Raw genomic sequence first — 22,009 nt, 5'->3', positions numbered from 1 at the left:
TGCTGAGGATCGAACCCACTTCCTCAGCTTCGAGGTAGAGCGCTCTAGTCATTAGGCCACATCCTCCCGTGCATCCTTTCCCACGGTCCTTTACTAATACTACTACAAATGACCACGGCACATTTGTTGCCTACGAGTTCAACCTAATGACAGGCCGAATAATACATTTTAAAGTTGTTGCAAGCAGCAGGATGGTGCGGAATAAAACCTATTAAATAAGGAAGTTAGCGCTCTATTTTCTAATCAGTCCTTGTGAACCTTTCTCTCATTGGTCTAGCCGCTCTTTCCTTTGCTTCCGTGGTTTTTACCTTCCGGTGTTAACTTATTTTTAGTAGTTTCCGGTTTAAGCCCTTCGACAGTTTCTACTAATTTGCTGCAGCTTCAAGGTTGCCAGATTGGGCTATTTCCCGCACAATTGGGCTACTTTTTCCCCAGTTGTGCGGGAAAAACCCATGCCTGGCGGGGGGCTACTTTTTGGGCTGGATTTGTGACGTTGTGCGTGAAATACTGGCCTGGGGCGGGCGCCCAACACCCCACTACAGTACCATTACCACTATCTATGCAGCATGTGAGATGATCCGATCGCGTGATTCGCGCACAAGCACTGTAAGCTAAGCAGTAACAGTAACACTACTATTAAGCACCTGCGCGTTGCAGCATCATTCGTTGCATGCCTCTGCCGACCCTTGCCTAAACGCTGCGCCGCGCGGCGCGGACCGGTCAATCAAAGTTAGCCCCGCCCAGCGCCGCGGCCCAGCCTCACCAGCCAGGCCAGGCCAGCAGTCAGCATTAGCCAAGCCCAGTGAAACCGACGACCCCACCCCCCCCTAGGCCGATCCGAGGCAGACGTGAGCAGGTAGCATAGCAACTCAGAAGAACTTGAAACACACGAACCAAGCCAGGGCCCAGGCAACACAACAGTCATTGGTCAATGTTGCAGGTGCCATTGCCATTGGCTAAGTGGAAGTTGACTAATGACCTGCTATTGTTACATTGTTGCTGGTGCTGCCGGGCCTGAGGCTGCGTCACGTGCCACACCAACTTAAGTGTCTGAGTGTTGTGTTCTGCTGCTGCATAGCAGCACAGTGCACACACACTACGGATGTGACGTCACACACGGAGAAGAGCCCCCCCCCCTGCCACCACCTAACTTTTACCATACCCCTCGTGGGGCTTCTTAAGTTCTTCGGCTCTTCTGTTTCCCCGTATGGAGCGATCTGGTGTAAGGTGAGAAGCGCCCACGCTTCTGGGCTAATGTGTCCCTGGGCTGGAGACGAACGCCGTGGTCGACATGCTGGCCAAGATGCCAGGGCGGCTGAGGAGGCTGTCCTCGCGTCTGTCTACATCGTCTCAGGTAGGGGAGGGACGCTTTCACGGTCGAGTTATTTATTGATAAATTAGGTGAAACTGATGACTGAAGGAGTGAGTGCGCACTGCGTGTTACTTGGGAGATCTGCAGACAGGGACTTTTGGTCACACTTATAATGTGACCTTAATGACAGAAATGCCGTCCGCTTTCATAAAGAACGAAGGGCCTTATTTGGAGTTTTGCTTTATAGACTTCGGCACTTAAAGTACGGCGGATCTGGGATATTACCATGTTTGACCCCGTATATCCCGCCCTCCATTCTCCACATTAGGCCCTACATTTGGAATTGGAACCTGGAAAGCTGCCGTGTTATATCTAATCCCAGCAATGCACTAACAGGCAGTGTGCTTTGAGAAGAAAGGTGCACTCTCCATGGCAGTTTGCGAACCCCCTCCAGGATGTGCCCGCACGCTGTCATGCAGTCAGCCTTCGGGGTTTCCCACCTGTCAGAGGTTTGCAGCTGTGAAGCATGGCTTCCTTTGAGAATGTGTATAGCTCCGTGGTTTGTGGAGCGGTGAGTAGTTGTGCAGTGCTTTAAAAAGAAATATAGAAGTGCAGGTACTCGCTATTTGGAGTTCCGGTGCCCACGAAGGTGGCACAGGCCTGAGCCAGCGCATCGTGTGGGTGAAAAGAGGTGCGAGCCTGTCAACTTTGAAATCATTTCCACTGTGTGACAGTAGGGAGAACGAGGAAATAGCGCTTTGTGTCACACGGTTCTCACTGGCTCGAGAGAACACGTGATGAGTGCCGAAGCCTTGTGTCACACAGGGCACCGTCTGTCGGTGTCACCCGGTGCGGTCCGCACCCCCCTAGTGACGCCACTGAGTCTGCGTGTCTGTGCGGCGGTGTAAGTGTGGGGATCGGGGCTGACTATTATTGCTCTTTGATTGATGTCTTGTATCGCATTTGCATCTGCTTCCTTATTAATAATGTGATGCTAACTTCATTCTATCAATGCTTGTTTGACTGATGCCTGCTATCGCATCTGCATCTGCTCCCTTTTAAAATGTTTAAATAATGTGATGCTAACTTTCATGATCGTTCATCTTATGTTTTTCATGCCTCAGTGACCGTGTGTGGGGCAGCCTGGGCTGAAATAGCTTCCCGGGCACCACACAGCCGCACCCCAGTACTTCACAGGTCTTTAAAAGACCATTTGCATGTGAATGAGGCTTTGTTGGTTTTTCACCCCTACTAGAGCCCCTGCATCGCCACTCTAACTATTGCTGGAAGAATTAGCACGTTACACAATACCAAGACCTGTCAGCTGAAACCCCGAGGAATCGGGCTTCTGGATGCTTGAATCGGGAGGCGGGAGACCAGCCTTGAAATCGGTAGTCTCCTGCTTGAATCGGGATGGTTGGCATGTATGCCATGGCATTGAATGACTTTGGCAGACCTGCACTACCAGGCATCAGCCGTCACTTGTAAATAAGTACTTTTACAAGTACATCCAGGGTCCTGTGCGTGCACCTACAGGAGGCCGTACTACATATTAGAGCAGCCCATGCCTATGTTTTATGCATATCACGACGCTGGCAGGTAAAACCCCAGCAGTGCGGTGCACCCTGAGCCCTCCCCGCAGACTTATCTGGACAGGTGGATGGATGGATGAGTGAAAGGGTGGCTGAACGGTGAGTGAATGGGTGGATGGATGAGTGAATGGATGGATGAGTGATAGGGTCAATGGATGGATTCATGAGTGGATGAGTTGAAGTATGGGTGGATCGAAGAAAGGAAGGATGGCTAAGTGAAAGGGTCAAAGAAGAGAGAAAGGGAGGATGAATGGATGACTGAAAAGGGGACTGGGTGGTAGGATGAGTAACTGGGTGGATGGATGAGTAAGTGAAAGGATGGCTGGATGGGTGAGTGGATAAATGGCTGGATGGATGAGTAGATGGTTGGGTGGAAGAGTGGATGGATGAGTGTACAGATGGATAGGGTGAAAGGTTGGATGAATGGATGAGTGAAATGATGGATGGAAAGATACGTACGTTTTCAAGTGGATTAATGTTTGGATATAGATGGAATTACTTATACACTATTACGCGACCACCTTTGATGTGTCTGTAAAACGTACCTTTTGTCCCGAAGTTTTGTCCTGAATTTTGACCTCCCGTCCTGAATTTGTGTCCTGAATTTTGACCCTTTGTCCTGAATTTTTACACTCCCCGTCCTGAATTTCCACCCATGCCAGTTGGTCACCCTATTTGTAGGAAGTGATGAATATTAATAGATGCCAGGAAGTTGACTTAGGTAAAGAGTGTTTTAACACCCAAACCAAAACTGACCACATCGGTTGTTCGTAGGCCAGCCCAGCTTCGAAAACAGTCGTGCAGGGGCCACCCAACCTCGCACGCACCTGCTGGCAGCACCGCATGCGTCTGTTTACCACTGTCCTGGCATGGATCTGACACTCCGTGCTTCACCACGTTGCTGATGCCAAGGCGCGCACTGACGCACACTGTTTGCCGCTCAAACTGGAGCTGATTTCGGGGGGGGGGGGGGCTGAATCTTTAAGCAATAGGCAGAGTGGAGCTGCAGGGGCTCTTAGAAGTCGCAGTGAGAACTGGTCTTAAAAATGAATAGCATTAAGGCAGGTGCCCAGTTAACACCCTCCCACCATCTGTATATTGAATAGAATGTATATTTGTCGTTAAAATTGTTTCAGATGACAATTTGTGCATAATTGGAGACTTGCTAATTTGGGCTGGTTTTTGGGCTGGAACTGGTCTGATTGGGCTTGTTTTGGGCTTGTATTTGAGCGGCTTTGGGCTTGGGACGGGTCTAAAAGCAACACTGTGCAGCTTTCACACTTGTTTCTGTCGGTTTTTATTTGGGTCTGTGCCGTTTCTTTTCAGGCGGCGGTTTTAACTTTGCCGGAAGATGGCTGACGTACTAGACCTTCACGAGGCGAGTGGCGAGGACTTTGCCATGGATGAGGATGGTGACGGTAAGTGAGGAAAACTAAGGAATTGCGTAGGTATTGTCCGGAATTCACTTAATTGTGTTAGGTATTTCATTTGGTTTGCGTTTTGTAATTATCAATTGTCCTTCTCATCATTCATCGAGGATCACGTCCATCTCGATCCGGCCAGAGTTGCCGACTTCGGAGCTGGTGAACCAGGTTCGAGCCTCGGCGTCCTTTTCCTCTGCATTTGCTTTACTTCACCCTGGTCTTTGACATCTTCCTTGACGCGTGGACTGGCCATTCATCCACGGGGGTGACTCCTGCCACTTGGCTTGCAGGGATTATCTATGTACTTATCTATGGCTTATTCCATGCGAGTTTGTCAGTTATTTCCTACTCCGAGTCGGTGACTATAGCCCTGTTCGGAGTGTTAAAACGGCTCAACACTTTTATTAAAGTAATGGAGATCACGTAGATACTTAACTCTCCGTGAAAAGGTTTCCTGACCCAATTTCATGTTATACGGAGACAAACTAACTGACATACCTCCACCCCTCTTACAGGGCGTCCCAACGCCCCCCCCCCCTTTCCAATCAAGCTGGTGGGTTGGCCCATGGGCGTCCGCAGAAATATTTCCAGGGGGGGGCGAACCAGGCAAATGAAGGGGCGTGGCTAATGTTAATCAATGGGGGCGGGGCTAAAATGGCAGACAATCAGGATCGGGTAATGTTCAGGCCAACCTGAGAAAAACAAGCATTGGCATAGCCAATAGGTCTCGCCTTTGGGACCTTATGACTGACTCACTGACTGAAGAACTTAAATAGCTCACTTTTGCCGAGGCGTCTTGGCGCTGGGTAAGTATGATGCCGGCAGTATAAGTATTTAGTTCTGCAGCAGGTCCCAAAGGCGAGACCAATTGGCTATGCCAATGCTTGTTGTTATATCTGGGCATGTTGAGAGGCTAGGGGACTGGGTCTCGATGTCTGGTTGGGAGCACAGCAATGACCTACTCAATTTGAATGCATAGGTAATACAACCGGAGGGGTGAAATGAAAGGTTCGCTACCAGGAATAACAGGAAGGTAGAAAGTTAGGCTGGTTAGAAAGATAAGGAGGGGTAGAGACAGGCATGGTGGTGAGGGGAGAAACAGACGCATGCTAGGAGAGCGCTGTGAGGGAGTGAGGCGAAATGGGAAGAGGCACTGAAATGTGGGTCGGGTAAAGACCGTAGTAAGGCAAACAGAAGGGTAGCGAGGGGTGAAGGGTAGACAAAGAAGTGAGGTGTAGAAGAAAAAGATTCAGGAGCAGCGACAGGTAAATCAAAGCTGGAGAGGGGAGAATAACGCAGTCGTAGAACGTGAGGGGGCCAGGTAGAGAGAGGGAGAGGTGTGTCATAGACATGTAGAGACAGCTGAGGAAGAGGGAATAATAAAGACTGAGGTAGACAGGTGAGGTAGAGGGGTGCGTTGATATAATGGAAGTGCAGGGATGTGCCACAGATGTTACTGAAGAGGAAAAGAAGTAGAGATATTGAGAAAGATGTAAGGCACTAAAAGAAGTAAGGGGGTGAACAGAGGTAGAACGAGTGGAAGGGGAGAGAACACGTAGAAGATGAATGGCAGGGTAAAATGAGCGATCAGGCAGTGAGTGTGAGGAGTGGGATACAGAGGCATATGTGGCAGTGAGCGTGATGTGCGGGGTACAGAGGGATATGTTGTGGCAGTGTGCACAAGGTGCGGGGTACAGAGGGATATGTTGTGGCAGTGCGCACAAGGTGCGGGGTACAGAGGGATATGTTGTGGCAGTTAGCGCAAGGTGTGGGGTACAGAGGGATATGTTGTGGCAGTTAGCGCAAGGTGTGGGGTACAGAGGGATATGTTGTGGCAGTTAGCGCGAGGTGTGGGGTACAGAGGGATATAAGGCAGTAAGCGTGGGCAGGGCCGGCTTAAGCGCTCATGGCGCCCAGTGCGACAATGCTTTTTGGCACCCCCAATGACCACCTCCACCACAGGTTCTTCATAACCATCCTTTCACAGCGCCCCTCAAGCCTCCGTAACCATTCAGTCTCAGGTGCATTTAATTCATTTTATAGCGCCGCTCCTATCCGTGTAAGGTGTCAGAACACTTTACATTACACAGATTACATAGAGACAAACAATCATAAGTGTGTAAACAGTGCATAGGAAATGTTACATAAGAGAGAGGACAAGAAGGTGTAGGAGTCACAGGTCATCCGTACAGGTAGGCAGGATAGTTTAAGAGGGCTTGGCCAGGAGAATCAGAAACCTAGAATTTAAAACCTAGCACCATGGATGGGGGGTTCCCTTTATTAATAAGAATTGATTTCTACCCAAATTAACCCATGTTGCCACATTAGGATAATGAAAAGCTGGGGGGGAATCATAACGCTCTAGCCCATACCCTACAGTTTGCATGCATCTTTCATAACAGTTACTTGCTCACTGTTCCACATTAGGATTTTAACTCATAAAGAGTTATCAACAATATGGTCTCTCTGACAAAAGTGTGACCCACTGACCTATTTACATTACATTATACGCACTTTGTGAGCTGCACGTTCTTTGCAGCAAGCATAGTAACCCTCTGCGCTACCTTAGGATGAGTAGAAACTTCCATTACACAAAACTTCGATCTCTCCCTCTCTAAGAAGTGCATTAATCACTGCAGTCATTTAGACATTTGTATTGGTGGCTGAAAATTACTAGGAGTCCAGGAAAGAAGCAGGTGCTTTTAAAATCATATTAGCGCCCCCTACACAAAGTCAGCACCCGGGGCGGTGGCACCGGTCGCACCGCCCTAGAGCCGGCCCTGAGCGCGGGGAGTGGGGTACAGGGGGATATGAGGCAGTGGGGTGCAGGGGGATAGGAGGCAGTGAAACACAAGGTCAGCATGTCCTGCCAGACATGATAGGGTGCATACTGGCAGATAGATATGTTATTGACACGAGTCTGTGTACGTTTTGGTGGGATCTGAAATCTGGGCTATGGCGCAACCTCAATTTTTGACTTGGGAGAATAATGCATCGACCCCCCCAGAACTTCATTCAGAAGACCTCTTGCTCTCAAGCTACACTGTGTTAAAAGCAGTGCTTAATTTGAGCCGGTGCTTTCCGGTGCTCAGCACCGGAACTTATTTCACAGGGCCGGGGCTATGATTTCTGAACCTGCAGGTGGTCGTCTCAATATTAATTATTCCATTCCAAAATATAAAGTATAACATACCTTGCCATGGTGACTGGCTGGTATGTGTTCACAGGCAGGCATACACCGGTTCAGGCAGGCATGATTGTGTATCACCACGTTAGTGATGATGTCATCACACCTGTCACGAATTCAAGAAGTCATCGTCAAAAAATGGCTTGCGTTCGATTCCCCGAGTCTGTTGCACCCTGCCATTGCCTGAGCCTCCCATTGGCTAATTGTAGGTGGGGGCTAGCTCATGACGGATTTCAGGCAAGGAAGCTCCGAGAGCTCATTTGGAACTTGGGAGTGAGGTCGCGAGGAAGAATAAACTAAATTAAGTGTGCATTTTCAAATTGCTTCGTGACCAGAGTGGTATAGATGGCAGCCCTACATTGCTGCAATCCGCAATGTGCTCAATACGGCTGTGGCCGAGCACAACTTTTGTGCGCCATGGAGTCACCTGTTTGTGCGCTGCCCCCCAGCATGCTAATTGTTCAGCGCGTGAGTCCAGCAGGCGCCACAGCCATACACACCGGCATTGGCAGCATTACGGCCGGGGACAATGTTTGTGCTGTAGCAGTCAGGGTCACAGCAAGCTCAGCATTGGATGCCGATGCCGTTGTCACCCCTGGACCTACTAATTGCAGGAGGCACTAGCAGTGACCTAACCTGCTGTGCTGGAGCAGTCGCCTGTTCCGCAATGCACTGATTAATATGTGCAAAAAAGCATTTTATTTTGGTGTGCATTTCTTTTTTTTGCACTCGTGTCGTGTCGGTTTAGATAAAGAATTAAAATACATGTCACCTTGCCCTTCTTTAGGAATGACAAAATAGCAGGGACATGTACAGGCTAGAGACAGGGCTGAGAGCACTAGTAAAGATGAGAGAGAGCAAGAGCAAAGAGGGGAAAGAAACAAGGAGAAGAGAGGGATAAAACACAGCAGAGTAGAAGAAAAGGAGGAGAGCAAATCAGATACAGAGAGAAAGAGAAGGCAGACATGGTGCGCAGCAGACAGTGATAGAAGGGAGAAGATAGATTGAAAGGATGTAGAGGACAGGACATGACAGAGAGAAAAAAAGAGCAGAGAAAGGATAAAACGGAGATACAGCTAATCACTGCTAGAAGAGTGAAAGTAAAGAGCCAAGATCGAGGGGAGAGAAAGCAGAATATGGATACAAAGGAAGATGAAAACGGGCATGGGTAGAATGCATAAGGAATAGAGGGCAAATCAGAAATACAGGGAAGTAGGTAACACACCAGGTGTGACAAAGACGATAGAAAATGATTAGAGAGGTGAGAGGATAGACTCTTAGAGAAAAGACCTATGGGACAAACATCAGAGCAAGGTTAGAAGATAGACTGAGGCAGTGCTAGTGTTGAAGGTGGGGCACACCAGAGATAGAAGTGGGCTATGGCCTCCTTGGAAACATTTTCGGCACCGGCACTTCTGCTTTTGCAAATTAAGAACTGGTTAAAAGGAGGTCTTTGTGTCCAGACCTAACCACTCGTGCTTGTGGCGCGCAGCTCAAACTGGCCATTGTCATTCTGTTTGTGATAATCAGCCACAGACAGCATGACAATGGGCGGGAGGGGCTGCGAGGAGGAGTGCGAGGCGCCCGATCAGGGAGTTGAGGCCTCTGGCAGGGAACAGCTCTGCTCCCTGCAGGGCCCGTAATTACGGACAAAAGGCGTCCGTAAAAGCATGGATGGCCGCAAGGGGGGCAAGGAGGAGCACTCCAGGGGGGGGGCAAGCGCCCCCCCCTTGCCCCCCCTGCGGACGCCCATGCGTTGGCCTATGCTCCAGTTCCTCACTTTCTTTCCTCATAGGAGTGACCAGAAGCCCTCTAACCGCCCCCGCTACTTTCTTGCTGGTGACTTTGTGGCCTTGCTCCCATATCAACATTTCCCTTTACTTTTTGGTTGACTCGTCTTTCACAGATCCATTCCACTGTGGGTGCGCTGCTATACACACTCTTGCTTATGTACTGATTTGCATTCTGGGGTGAGGTGACCTGCTGCCTGTGACCCTGATCCTCGTGGGTTCACCTTCCATACAAAAATGTCACCTCCTAGTTGACCCTCCATCCACCCCACTCTCATTTTCTCTGTGTGCGACTTGCTCTCAGCGATCCCTTTCCCCCAGTCGTCCCCTCCCTCTTGACTTGCACTCAAACATCCACTTACTATGCTGGGTGACTTGACCTAGTCCATTCCCTTCCCTGCCTAGTGACTTTCCCTCAGCTATCCCTTCCCCCTGCTGGGTGGCTTGTCCTCATCCCTCTGATTTTCCTGCCGGGTGGCTTGCCCTCATACCTTTGATTTTTCTGCCGGGTAGCTTGCCTTCATCCCTCTTATTTTCCTGTCGGGTTACTTTCCCTGCCGTGTGACGCGTCCTCATCCCTCTGCTTTCCCTGCCGCGGGACTTGCCCTCATCCCTCGGCTTTCCCTGCCGCGGGACTTGCCCTCATCCCTCGGCTTTCCCTGCCGCGGGACTTGCCCTCATCCCTCGGCTTTCCCTGACGCTGGACTTGCCCTCATCCCTCGGCTTTCCCTGACGCTGGACTTGCCCTCATCCCTCGGCTTTCCCTGCCGCGGGACTTGCCCTCATCCCTCGGCTTTCCCTGCCGCGGGACTTGCCCTCATCCCTCGGCTTTCCCTGCCGCTGGACTTGCCCTCATCCCTCGGCTTTCCCTGCCGCTGGACTTGCCCTCATCCCTCGGCTTTCCCTGCCGCGGGACTTGCCCCCATCCCTCGGCTTTCCCTGCCGCGGGACTTGCCCCCATCCCTCGGCTTTCCCTGCCGCGGGACTTGCCCCCATCCCTCGGCTTTCCCTGCCGCGGGACTTGCCCCCATCCCTCGGCTTTCCCTGCCGCGGGACTTGCCCCCATCCCTCGGCTTTCCCTGCCGGGGAACTTGCCCCCATCCCTCGGCTTTCCCTGCCGGGGGACTTGCCCCCATCCCTCGGCTTTCCCTGCCGGGGGACTTGCCCCCATCCCTCGGCTTTCCCTGCCGGGGGACTTGCCCTCATTCCTCGGCTTTCCCTGCCGGGTGACTTGCCCTCATTCCTCGGCTTTCCCTGCCGGGTGACTTGCCCTCATTCTTCGGCTTTCCCTGCCGGGTGACTTGCCCTCATTCTTTGGCTTTCCCTGCCGGGTGACTTGCCCTCATTCTTCGGCTTTCCCTGCCGGGTGACTTGCCCTCATTCTTCGGCTTTCCCTGCCGGGTGACTTGCCCTCATTCTTCGGCTTTTTCTGCCGGGTGACTTGCCCTCATCCTTCGGCTTTCCCTCCCGGGTGACTTGCCCTCATCCCTCGGCTTTCCTTGCGGGTGAATTGTCTTTGCCGGTCAATCAGCTGCCTTGCCCTGCTGGCTGACGTTTCGACGGCACCCACCCGCTTTCAGGCCGACATGCTGGCTACCCCTTGCCCTGTCAGGCTCTCGCCCTGCCGGCCTGCGTGCATTCTGTGGTTGACCTTTCCCCCTGCCGGTTACGCCCAACCCACTAATCCACTGTTGGTGAGACCTTTGTATAGCACAATCCCTGTTGAAATTCACCTGTGCAGTGGACTAGGCCTCTAAGGTTCAAGGTATTTTGTAGGGAGGCAGGTAAGACGATGGGCACAGTTTCTTGAATTGATGAGTTTTTAGCTTCCTTCTGAATTTTATGAGTTTTGCAATAATTTGGGTGCCAGTGTGAATGCTCTTGCATATCTTTGGTGCATAGATTCAGAAGGTCTACATTCTATTTTTTTTTCTTGTCTTTGTTGCAAATTTTCATTAAAAAAATGGTGATATACTGGTATGATGTAGCCTGCCTAAAGTGGCTAATTCCTGAATATGATGTCCTGGAATAAGAGCCCATGTAAAGTCTTGCATGTTGTGATTCGATTGAATTAAATCAAACTTCTGAGGTGTGCAGAAGCATGTGCAATTCTGTTGAGGGGCACAGGTCGTTCGTTGAGCATTACAATAGATCCAGCCATTGACAACAGAACCAGGGTTTGTACTGATATTTGGAAGTCCTATTTCTGCAAGGAATGGTTTCACTTTATCAGTAGGGAGAGCTGATATCATCCTGCTGTGCTTTCCTAGACAATGTTCTCCTTGAAGATGAGCTCTGTTCCGGGGCTGAATCAGAGTTATGACGACTGATGAATAAAGCATTCTGCATCATCAGTTAACCAAACTTTTCTGTGTTTGGAAGTGTTGATGAATAACACAAACTAAATGGCAGTGGTCGTGGGTTTAATGTATGTTCTTGATGACCACTTCTGCATTAGCTTGAAGAAGGATTTGAGTTAATGTCATCTTTTGAGGAGAATATGGGGTGGAGCCAAATGTAGTCTGCAGATTGATCTCAATGTCCGTGAGTAAGGCAAAGGAAGGTAGCGTTATTTGTCCTCTTTCCTTGCTGGGCGACCTGGCATTCAACCCCTTTCTTTTTCCTTGCTAGGTGATCTGGCAATTAATTCTTCCTTTTTTTTTTTTTTTGCTGCTATGTGACTAGTCGTTTGGCCTGTTCTCTACCCTACTGGTTGACATGCCATCCACCCTTGCCTTTTCCTGATGAGTGACCTGACTTTGCTTCACCCTTCACCTTTAGGGTAACCTGTGGTTCATGCTCGCCTGCACCTGCTTGATGACCTGCAGTCCCCCACCCTTCCTCTGCCACTTGATCTGGGACACATAACTTCCTCTTTACATGCCAAATGATCTCCCCTGCCACAGTTCATAATTTCTTGCCAGGTGACCTTCCCATCCTAAAATCTACCAGGTTCCCTTGCCACCTCGATTTTGGCGATCTTCGTGTAGGTGACCTGCCAACTGTGTACATTTTTGGAGAACCTCCAAAGGTACAATGACATTCTATTTATATAGACAACTCTTTCCCTTCATTTGAAAAAACCTCAATTGAAGAGCATGTTACTTAATTGTTCACCGTTTGTTCCCAAAGTAACATAAAACATATTTTGGAAGGAAACTCATCTTTGCCAATACTGGCTCAAAATGCTCCATTCCTTTGAAATAGCCAGGACACTTCTCTGTGAAAAGGTCTTTTAAAAATGTGTTTTTTTGTGGTGTTTGTTTCAAATACCCATGCTTTTGTCTCTGGTTCAAGAGTGAAAGTTATTCAGGTGAGTATAACTGTTTTTTTATATACATGTTCTGTGTTTATAGTTCACTAATGATGTTTATGAAATACCTTCCTTAAATTTTACAGAAAGTATTCACAAGCTAAAGGAAAAAGCAAAGAAGAGGAAAGGAAGAGGCTTTGGTTCAGGTGAGAGTTGGTCCTTTCTTCTTCTATATCACCTTGCACTCGATCGATTCCTTCTCCCCAACACGCATACACATTCAGGCTGTCTAATAAGGGACTAACCTATATATATATATTTTTTGTGTCGCACTCTGTATTACTCCTAGCCCCATAAGAAAACTGATCTTTTGGGGGGAAATTAAAACCAGTTTCTGGTGACCCTCTGTGTCTTTTTGTTTTGGGTAGGAGTGTTATGAATGAGACATACTTGTTGTATCTCTTATTTACAAGTGATTTATTTGGTGACCCATCCCAAGCCGCAGAAGTATTACACACATACACAATTGTTAATATTCTACAATAAGTTCACTGTTATGTACTGTTCTTCTACACGTCATGTAAGAACTACCATGATAATTACTTAGTGAATACAATTATTAGGTTGAATGTGACATCTCCAAGTCTTATACCTTACCGTAGTAACCAATAGGTGGCTGCAACAATTATATATCTTTCGTTTCAACACTTATATGCTCTGCCATGTACAACTTACATCATACTCTATGCCGTTAGTCCTGAATCAACCCACCCATTAGTCGATGATTCGCCTGTCGGCATCTCTAAAGCAATCCTCCTTTTCTACCTTAGCCTATCCCACACCCTGGATCCTATAATACATTTTTTAAAACATGGTGATCTATGGAGAGAGTAGAGGCTCTGCGCTCATCTCTCATCTCCTGTACTCTTTACACTATTAATGCCTTTGTTCTAGTTTTGGGAAGCACACCGAATCTTTTATCTGTTGTATCTTTTGTAGCTCGGTATCAGAGGTACTGTGCAATGCCAAGATCACCTCTAACCTATCTTATGATAAGTTCTGCAGAGTGTATAAAATCCCTTTTCTGGCTTCCAAATGTGAGCATTGGCAAAATCTGCAGAAATGAACACATTTCATTTTATACGTTTTTGAGTTTTTTTTTATATATAAAGTGCTCCATTGACTGAAATAAGACCATCCGGATACAGTATTTATGTTGCATTTAATTGTTTTTTATTATGAGACATAAGTTTATTTTGCCAGTAGAGGTGGACATTCACCTACCTATTGGAAACAGCCCATCCATTTTAGATGGTACAATGTCCTAATTAAAGTATCTCAAACATCCTCGCCAGGTCAAGTCTGAATATATGTGTTTGTATGTGATGGTACAAGAACAAGTTCAGAACCTCCTAGCGTTCATGCAAAAACTCGAAAGGAGATGGTGAACCAGCAAAGAACCTTTGGGCCAAACCGATTTCAAAACCTCCCTCAATACCACCAATCCAACAAAAAAAAAAAGGGCGTAAAGAAGAGTCCTGGCCGACCGCAAGCTCCAACCACAGCAAGGAGCTCTTCCACATCAGGGGGTTCTCCCGCCCATCAGCTACTGAAAACAATATCACCACCTCACATGAACTCTGACTCCCTGACGGGCTTCCTCCACAACAAGTGGCCCTCCGAATTAGGACCCCCCACACCGACCAGCCACGCCAGCAACCATGACGTCATCCTGGACAATAAGCTAACCATGACAAAACAGATCAACACTGTCTCTCCCTCCTGCTTCTTCACCCTTTGCATGCTCCTCAAGATTTTCAAGAGACTCAACATTGACTCTGGACGCACCTTCGCACAAGCCCTGATCTCCAGCCGACTGGACTACAGCAACGTATTCTATGCAGGTATCGCCCCACAACTCCACAAGAGGCTATATACAATACAGAACTCTGCAGCAAAGCTCATCCTTGACTTCCCCGTAGCGAACCCACGTCACCCTCACCTCAAGAAGCTCTGCTTGCTCCCTGTGCACAAAAAATGCCAGTTTAAGATGTTGATCCTCACCTTAAAAGCCGTCCACAACCTAGGGCCAGAGTACAACATCTACCACCAACTGAATTTCCACCTCACATCCAAACACCTACGCTCTGCATCCCTTTTCCTCACCCACCTTTCCGCGAAAGCTTGTAACAAGCTCCCATTTCACCTACGGACCTAATCTTCCTTGCTGGAATTCAGACGAGGACTCAAGACCTGGTTATTCGAATTACCCCCGACAGCAGCAGCTGTCAGTGCCTGGATACCCTCATGGGTGATTAGCCACGCTTTACAAATCCACCTGGAAAATATATATATATATATATATATATATATATATATATATATATATATATATATATATATATATATATATATATATATATATATATATATATATATATATATATATATATATATATATATATATATATATACTGGCAGTCGCCAGTAGATAGTTATAGTTAGGACCGTGTTTCCATAGGAAATCCGCAACATTCTATTTGGAATAACTTTGGCGCCGGTCGACGAATCCTCGCGAAATTTTCAAAACTAATGGGGCGCTACGCTCCGCTCCTACCCTGAAAGTCTCGGGGGGGATTCGTCAAGCGGGGGCTGAGAAAAAAGGGGGGTCCCAAAACGCGTTTTCCCCATGCATTTTCCCATAGGACCTTTAGTCCGAACTACAGCCCGAACGGCTGAACAGAATTACTTGAAATTTGGCAGAGAGGTAGTCCTCAGGTCAAGGATGTGCCTTTTGTAGGTCTGGTGTAAATCTGTTCAGTAGGTCCTGAGAAAATAGCATTTAAATCAATATATATATCTGTAAGCGCGCTCCGTGCGCTTACCGTAAGCTTACCGTACGCGTACGGTGGCGTGCGCGAGCTCAATTCTGATTGGTGGTTACATGACTGTAAACATTCGAATCGGTCGAAATCAGGAAGTATCGGCCGCCATTTTCTGTCTCTCGCACTGAGAAACAAAGGTGGGGAACGTGAAACGGGGGCAACGAAGAGAGTTGCAGACCCCCTAGTGTTTGTCAGGGGGTCCAAGAAGGACCCAAAAGTACGAGAAATACATGTAGTAATTTTAAAAAAAATCGCGGGGTACGCGTACGGTAAGCTTACCGTACGCGCACGGCAAAAAAAAATAAAATAAAAATAAAGAAGTAACAATCACATTTATTAAATAAATTAAAGGACCCACAAGGGAGAAAAAACCAAATGTTACTGCGTAAAAAAAGGCGAGGCGCGAAGCGCACCGTGCGCGCAGGGTGTGCGCATAGTGAAAAACCAGAAAATAAAAATAAATACATAACTTAGCATTTAAAAAAACGTACAAATTCACTGAAAAAACCATAGATTTCACACACGTTATAGTTAGGAATTATCATTTACAAAACCTTGCAAATTCACTTAAAAAACCATAGGTTTCACACATGTTATAGTTAGCTGTACATTTCACTCGTAAAAAAACCTATGAAATTCCACGTTATAGTTAGATCAGGTAACTATAACTTGCGCGACCGCAATCCACAATGTGTAATTTCAGATGTCATCATTGATATCATGAGTGATTTCACTGACCATGTCATGAGTGATGTAATATGTGACGTCCTCAGCAGTTTATTGTGGGCGCGCAAGTTATAGTTACCTGATCTAACTATAACGTGGAATTTCATTCGTTTTTTACGAGTGATGTACAGCTAACTATAACATGTGTGAAACCTATGGTTTTTTCAGTGAATATATATTTATATACTCTTTTTGACAAAGACCATGCTGTTGAAACGCGTCAAGTCATTAAATACAACTCCAAAATTGAAATCCTGAGTGCGACTCTTCTTGCGATCTGGCAGCGTGAGATATTCACAAATATATATCTATCCAGCAAACTGCACCCTGCAGTTCTTCCGACCTCCTCACCATATGTGGTTGTTGCGAGACAAGACGGGCGCACAGGACCCGTACAATAATGTGTAAAGTTACTTATGCCGCGGCTCAAGAAGACACCCAAACTCCAGGAGATTTTCATAATAGATCAGATGCAGCATCTGAACTTGATTCTGAGGTCACAATTTCTTGTTGCCTCAGGGAATTAGTACATCTGAATTCTCTCCGTGCTGCATCATGTTTCTTCCCAAATGTAAGGACATGGCCAGTCGCATAATCATTCTTGTCCCGAATTAATTTCCACCTCCTTTTTAATTTTTTTTAAAATTTAATCCGCTCTTCATGTTTGGAAAGTCGCCCTTCCATCTCTTTCAGAAAATTCTGAACTTCTTCCTGCATAGGGTGCTTGTCTTCAGATTCCTTCAACTTTTTAATCTGCTTTCACACTGGTTCTAATTCCACGGCTGCATATTTCTACAATAGCCTTAGCATCTTTTTGCATGTGGATGCCATCAGAAGTGACCATTCCTCAAGTACTTTAAGGCTAGGATTCTAGTAGGTAGGAGCAATGAGGATACACAGAAACTCCTGGCACTCTACCTACCTCCATATAGTTGTAGAGTGAAATAGCCTCCCAGCTTCTGTTAAGTTCTTTATTACACAGCCTCTCATAGAGAAACATACCTTGTTTCAATGTTCTCGCTCCATCAGAGAAACCTGTAGCCCCTCCTGCTGTATTAGATTCCAGGCGAGTGTCCTTCTCATCAAACAGGCTCCTGGCCACACCCAACCTCTTTCGTATAACCTCACACATTGTTAAGCAAGCTAACTCCTTGAAGATACGTGAAGCAAAAGTTAAGTGAGAAAATCATTTCTCACAGTTTGCCATTAACCAATGAGTAGGCGAATATTTTGATAATTATTCACATATAAATTCAGTATACATTACTCTGATCTTGTATTTATATGGCAGTGGCCAGCAATTATGAAATTGGTTCCCTCCTTATTTGTGAATTTAATTCCCACATTGCACGTTGCAGAGGTAAGTATAATCATAAGTGCATAGAAAACGAGTATGTACTTAACAACACGTGTGTTTAAATTGGAAAAAGAAACTTGAAGGGAAGCGGTATGAACATGCTTAAACTAATTAGTTTTCCTCTTGATAATACACCTGTGTGGAGTGAGTTCCCGCAAGTCTGTTGTCTCTGTTTATTTATGTCACTGATCTGTGGTTGTGGAAAATAGGGCACTTTCATTATTGTTAAAATGGCTTTGACAAAGACCGGACAGGTCGAAACGTGCCGCCGAGTTGAATCTTTTCATGACAATCTCCTGGAGTGCAGGCGTCTTCTTGCGCTGCGGCATGAGTAACTTTATATATATATATCATATTAAAAAATAAAGGTAACCGGGACGTTATAGTTGGGCTCAGATTTCACTCGTACAAAACCATAGAAATTCAGCAGCTATAGTTAGCTGAGCATAACTATAACTTGCGCCCCTGCAATGCACGGCATATGACCTCACATATTACATCACTCATGACCTGGTCAGTGACATCACTGATTAAATCATCCAGTGATTGTGAGTGTTTTCTAAAAGTTTGAGTGTTAAACGTATATACTAAGGCATCACAAAAGTTAATTTTCTCTGTGTACTACTGAGTGATTCAAAAACCTACATTATGTGAGTGTCTGTGTATCTCCGTGTTTGGGTTGCTGTGTCGGTGGCTGTAAATGGTGAATGAGAGGGTGCACGAGTTGCTGTATGGGTGAGTGAGCAGGGACATTAGTATCTGTATGGGTGACTGAGGGTACGTGAGTCGCTGTATGGGTGTGGGAGTAGCTATATGGGTGAGTGGGTGGGTGTGCGAGTGCCTGTATGGGTGAGTGAGTGGGAGAGAGGCCTGATGGGAGACTTAAGTGGTTGTCTCACTGACTATTTAGGTGACTGAGTACATGTGTTACTATCTGTATGAGTAAGTGAGTGGGTGTGTGAGTATCTGTGTGGGTGAGTGCCTGTACGAGTGAGTCTGTGTGAGTAGGCCACTTTTATGGGTTTGTGAATGGGTATGTGAGTGTGTGGGTGTATGGAATGCTGCATGGTGTGCAAGAGGTTCTGTGGATAATGGTGATTTCAGTTGAGATGTCATCAGTGATTTAATATGTGAGGTCATAAGCAGTCCATTGTGGGGGCAGAAGTTATAAGTTAGCACAGGTAACTATGAATGCTGAATTTCTAAGGTTTCTGACCATGGGCCTTGACGCCTAAGGATAGGAATTCACTGTAGTAGAAAATATATTTCCCTGATGAATATTTGATAAAGCCCTATTAACAGATGCAGAATTGTCAGATTCAGAAAGCGGATTTTTTTTTCTATTGCATGTGGTCTGGGATGCCCTCCCATCTGCACCACAATAATCAACGCATCCTTAAAACAAGGTTCCATACCAGACTATCCAAAGTCATACCCATTGTAAAGCAACAAAAAAAACATTGAACCCTGCTGTCCCGGACAATTTCAGGCCTATATCCAATATCCCACTTCTAGCAAAAGTGCTTGAAAAATAAGTGCATCAACTCTGCCAACACATCACTAAATGTAATCTTCTTGATGAATGTCAGACGGGCTTCAGGTCAAATCACAGTACTGAAACCACAATCCTCCATAGTGTGGATGATGCCCTACAAGCGCTAGACCAAGACAAAACCTGTCTCTTAATTCTTCTGGACCGGTCATCGGCATTTTGACACAGTTCACCATGCGAAATTACTAGACCGACTCCAAAACAGGATGAGTTTAGAAGGAACCATTTTTGAATGGTTTAAATTCTTCCTGCGGAACCGCTCTCAAGAGTATTAGTTAATAGAAACCTATCTCCTCTCTCCCTGATTATGATCGGAGTTCCGCAAGGCTCAACACTCTCTCCTACTTTTTTCAACCTATAGCTGGAACCTCTATCGGTGATCCTGCTTAGAGATAACATCTCCTTCCTTATGTAAGCAGATGACACACAAATCTACATCAAAATCTCATCCCTTGAGGAGGTCAAGATAATGAATAAGGCGCTAAAGCTGACTATGCAATGGCTAGCCAGTAATCAACTCAAACGAAATGTGCAAAAAACGAATTCTTACTAATATCCCCTCCTAAAAGTTCCACTGACATTTTAGAATGGACCAAGTCCATCACAGCGCTGAACTGCACCCTGATCATAGTGGACTCTGCCAAATTACTTGGAGTCACGCTGGACAAGAATCTGAATATGCGGTCCCTCATAAACACTGTCGCCAAAAACGCCAGGTTTCACCTGAGCTACCTAAGAAGACTCAAACCATTACTAGATACCTTAAACCTTAAAATGGCAGGGCAGGCATTAGTCCTCTCCAGGATAGAATACGGTTGTACAACTCTCTTAGGATTGGCCAAAATCTCCACTGCTCCCCTAAATGCCTGTCTCAATGCAGCCGCAAGACTCTTAACAGGGTCAAAAAAATTCGACCACATTACTCCACACCTGAAGGCACTTAATTGGCTTCCCTACAAAGCCAAAATCCAACTCAAACTGTCCTGTATCACACACCAAGTGCTACATTCTAAGACTCCTTTGTACCTAGCACAGAAAATAGTGTTACCCGGAGGAGGCAGGCACTCCCGTAGCGCCAGGGACCTGGTGCTGAAACCATCTTTCTTCCGGAAGAGGAAAACCTACAACAGAGCTTTCTCCGGAGCTGCACCTAAAGTCGAACTTGCCGCCGTAAACATTAGAAGAATCCCAAACTTGTCAAGATTTTAGAAGTAAGGCAAGATTTTTCTAATGGGCAAATTCCTGCTATAACACTTCACCCAGAGCAATCACCGAACTGCGGCCTAGCTTACTCATTAACTCTCGTCGGGGCATAACCTCTGCTCGCAAATCTTTGCATACTCAACTTAATGGCCTATGTCCCCCCCCCCTCCCTGAGAGGCTGACCAATGTTCGGCCTGCTGTACTCAATTTGCTATTTGTAACTTATTCTCTCTTGTATGTTGTCTAGGATGGTGCAAAATGTGTACTTCAGTGTAACCTTAGGGGGCAGATGTTGAGGTAGTCGCCTTTGTTCTGCTCCTGCTCTGTGTTTTGCCTCTGTTTTGCCCTCTGATGTTAGTTATGATTGCTTGCTCTTTTCCACTGAAAGTTGTTTCTTCCCTGTGAAGTGCTCTGATATCCTACTCAGGTCACGTTCGCGCTCTATAAAACTCTAAATAAAGAAAAAATAAAAATTCATGTAATAAACTTAGTAACTTAGTCCTCTGCATGACTCAAACCTATAAACGGATAGTTGAAGTTTTGTTGGCCGGTAAGCCTAAGTATGAAAGGGTTTGCCAATGAGCTAAGCCTCTTTGGAGGGACAGAAGCACAACAAATTTGGTTATAAATAAAATAAAGATTAAATGGAAGGATTAAACTAATCTTCAGATAAATTCTGATGCATTGACCTAAGCTGTGACTGCAACTTGCAAGCGTTGATTCAGCACTAATTGAAAAAATGCTGCAATTTGCCAAGGGTGTGGTTTAGAACACTCCACATATGTACATAAATAAAACCAGCATATTTCAGACCAGTGTCCTAGGTTCCTAGACCATGGAATATGGGTCCATATGATATGGACCTGTCCGTGCTTCAGGGATAGTGATGAATGGTCGTTTTATAGATTTAACTGTTTAGGTGAACACCTGAATCTACATGCAGTTTTAGGATTATTGGGAATTTCAATGCATCTAGGAATGTCACCATTTGTAAATTGTAGGTGGTGGTTAATTTCCATGTGTATACCGGATTCATAATTTACAGCAAGTTGGAAGCGAAAGGCCACCCCATAACCGCACACACCCTTTCAATACTGGGTTAAAACTTGAAAAAAGTGTGTGCTTTGATTAAAAAAACAGAAAAAGTACTTTAAACAAATAAATGTGCCTCAAAGGCCTAGAAAAAGGATGGTTGCTCGACATTTATTTACCAGCTCAGGACTCTTCTTACTAATCAATTCTCTGTTGTTGCCAATATAGTTTATACTTTAGCTGTCGAGACTCACTGAAATTATATGTTGAGTATGTATTCCAGTTTTTATCATATTGATTTTCTCCTTTGTTTTAATTTATCAGTTCTGACTATATTTCCAAGTCACTGAAAAAAAATTAAAATCCTATTTAAAGCCCCCTAGCCAAACTATTTAGAAGCTTATTTTTGCATGTGGGTCAACAATAATCTTTAAAAATGTTTCAAATGTAATCTACGTTAGTGTTTTTTCTATGTCAGATACACTGCAAATGTAATTCCTTTACTTGGTCAACGTGCTGGTGTGCAGTTGCGCTGCTTATTTTGTAAATGCACACCGAACAGTATATTTTATGCAAAGTTGTAATCAACCAAGAGTAACTCTGAGATTGTAGCATTTCCAGATATTCTTTTCCTAGCATGTACAAAACAATCAACGGCATACCATGTACACGTATTGTAACAGATATGTTTTCTCC

General features: G+C 46.0%; 1 protein-coding gene across 1 annotated transcript in view; it reads left to right on the top strand.

Moving 5' to 3' along the window:
* The first annotated feature begins 4,177 nt into the window (after positions 1–4,177).
* The window catches only part of LOC146772945 (RNA-binding protein 8A-like), a 38,457-nt gene continuing 20,625 nt past the window's right edge, over positions 4,178–22,009 (top strand). Inside the window, exons 1-2 of the mRNA XM_085640074.1 lie at positions 4,178–4,322; positions 12,705–12,764. Coding sequence (XP_085496200.1) covers positions 4,256–4,322; positions 12,705–12,764 — 127 coding nt within the window. The 5' untranslated portion in view covers positions 4,178–4,255. The remainder of the gene's footprint in view (positions 4,323–12,704; positions 12,765–22,009) is intronic.

The sequence above is a fragment of the Triturus cristatus genome, chromosome 12 (assembly GCF_964204655.1).
Source record: "Triturus cristatus chromosome 12, aTriCri1.1, whole genome shotgun sequence".
Classification (NCBI taxonomy): domain Eukaryota; kingdom Metazoa; phylum Chordata; class Amphibia; order Caudata; family Salamandridae; genus Triturus; species Triturus cristatus.
Note: the sequence above shows the minus strand (reverse complement) of the source record. Positions and strands in the feature narration are given on the sequence as shown.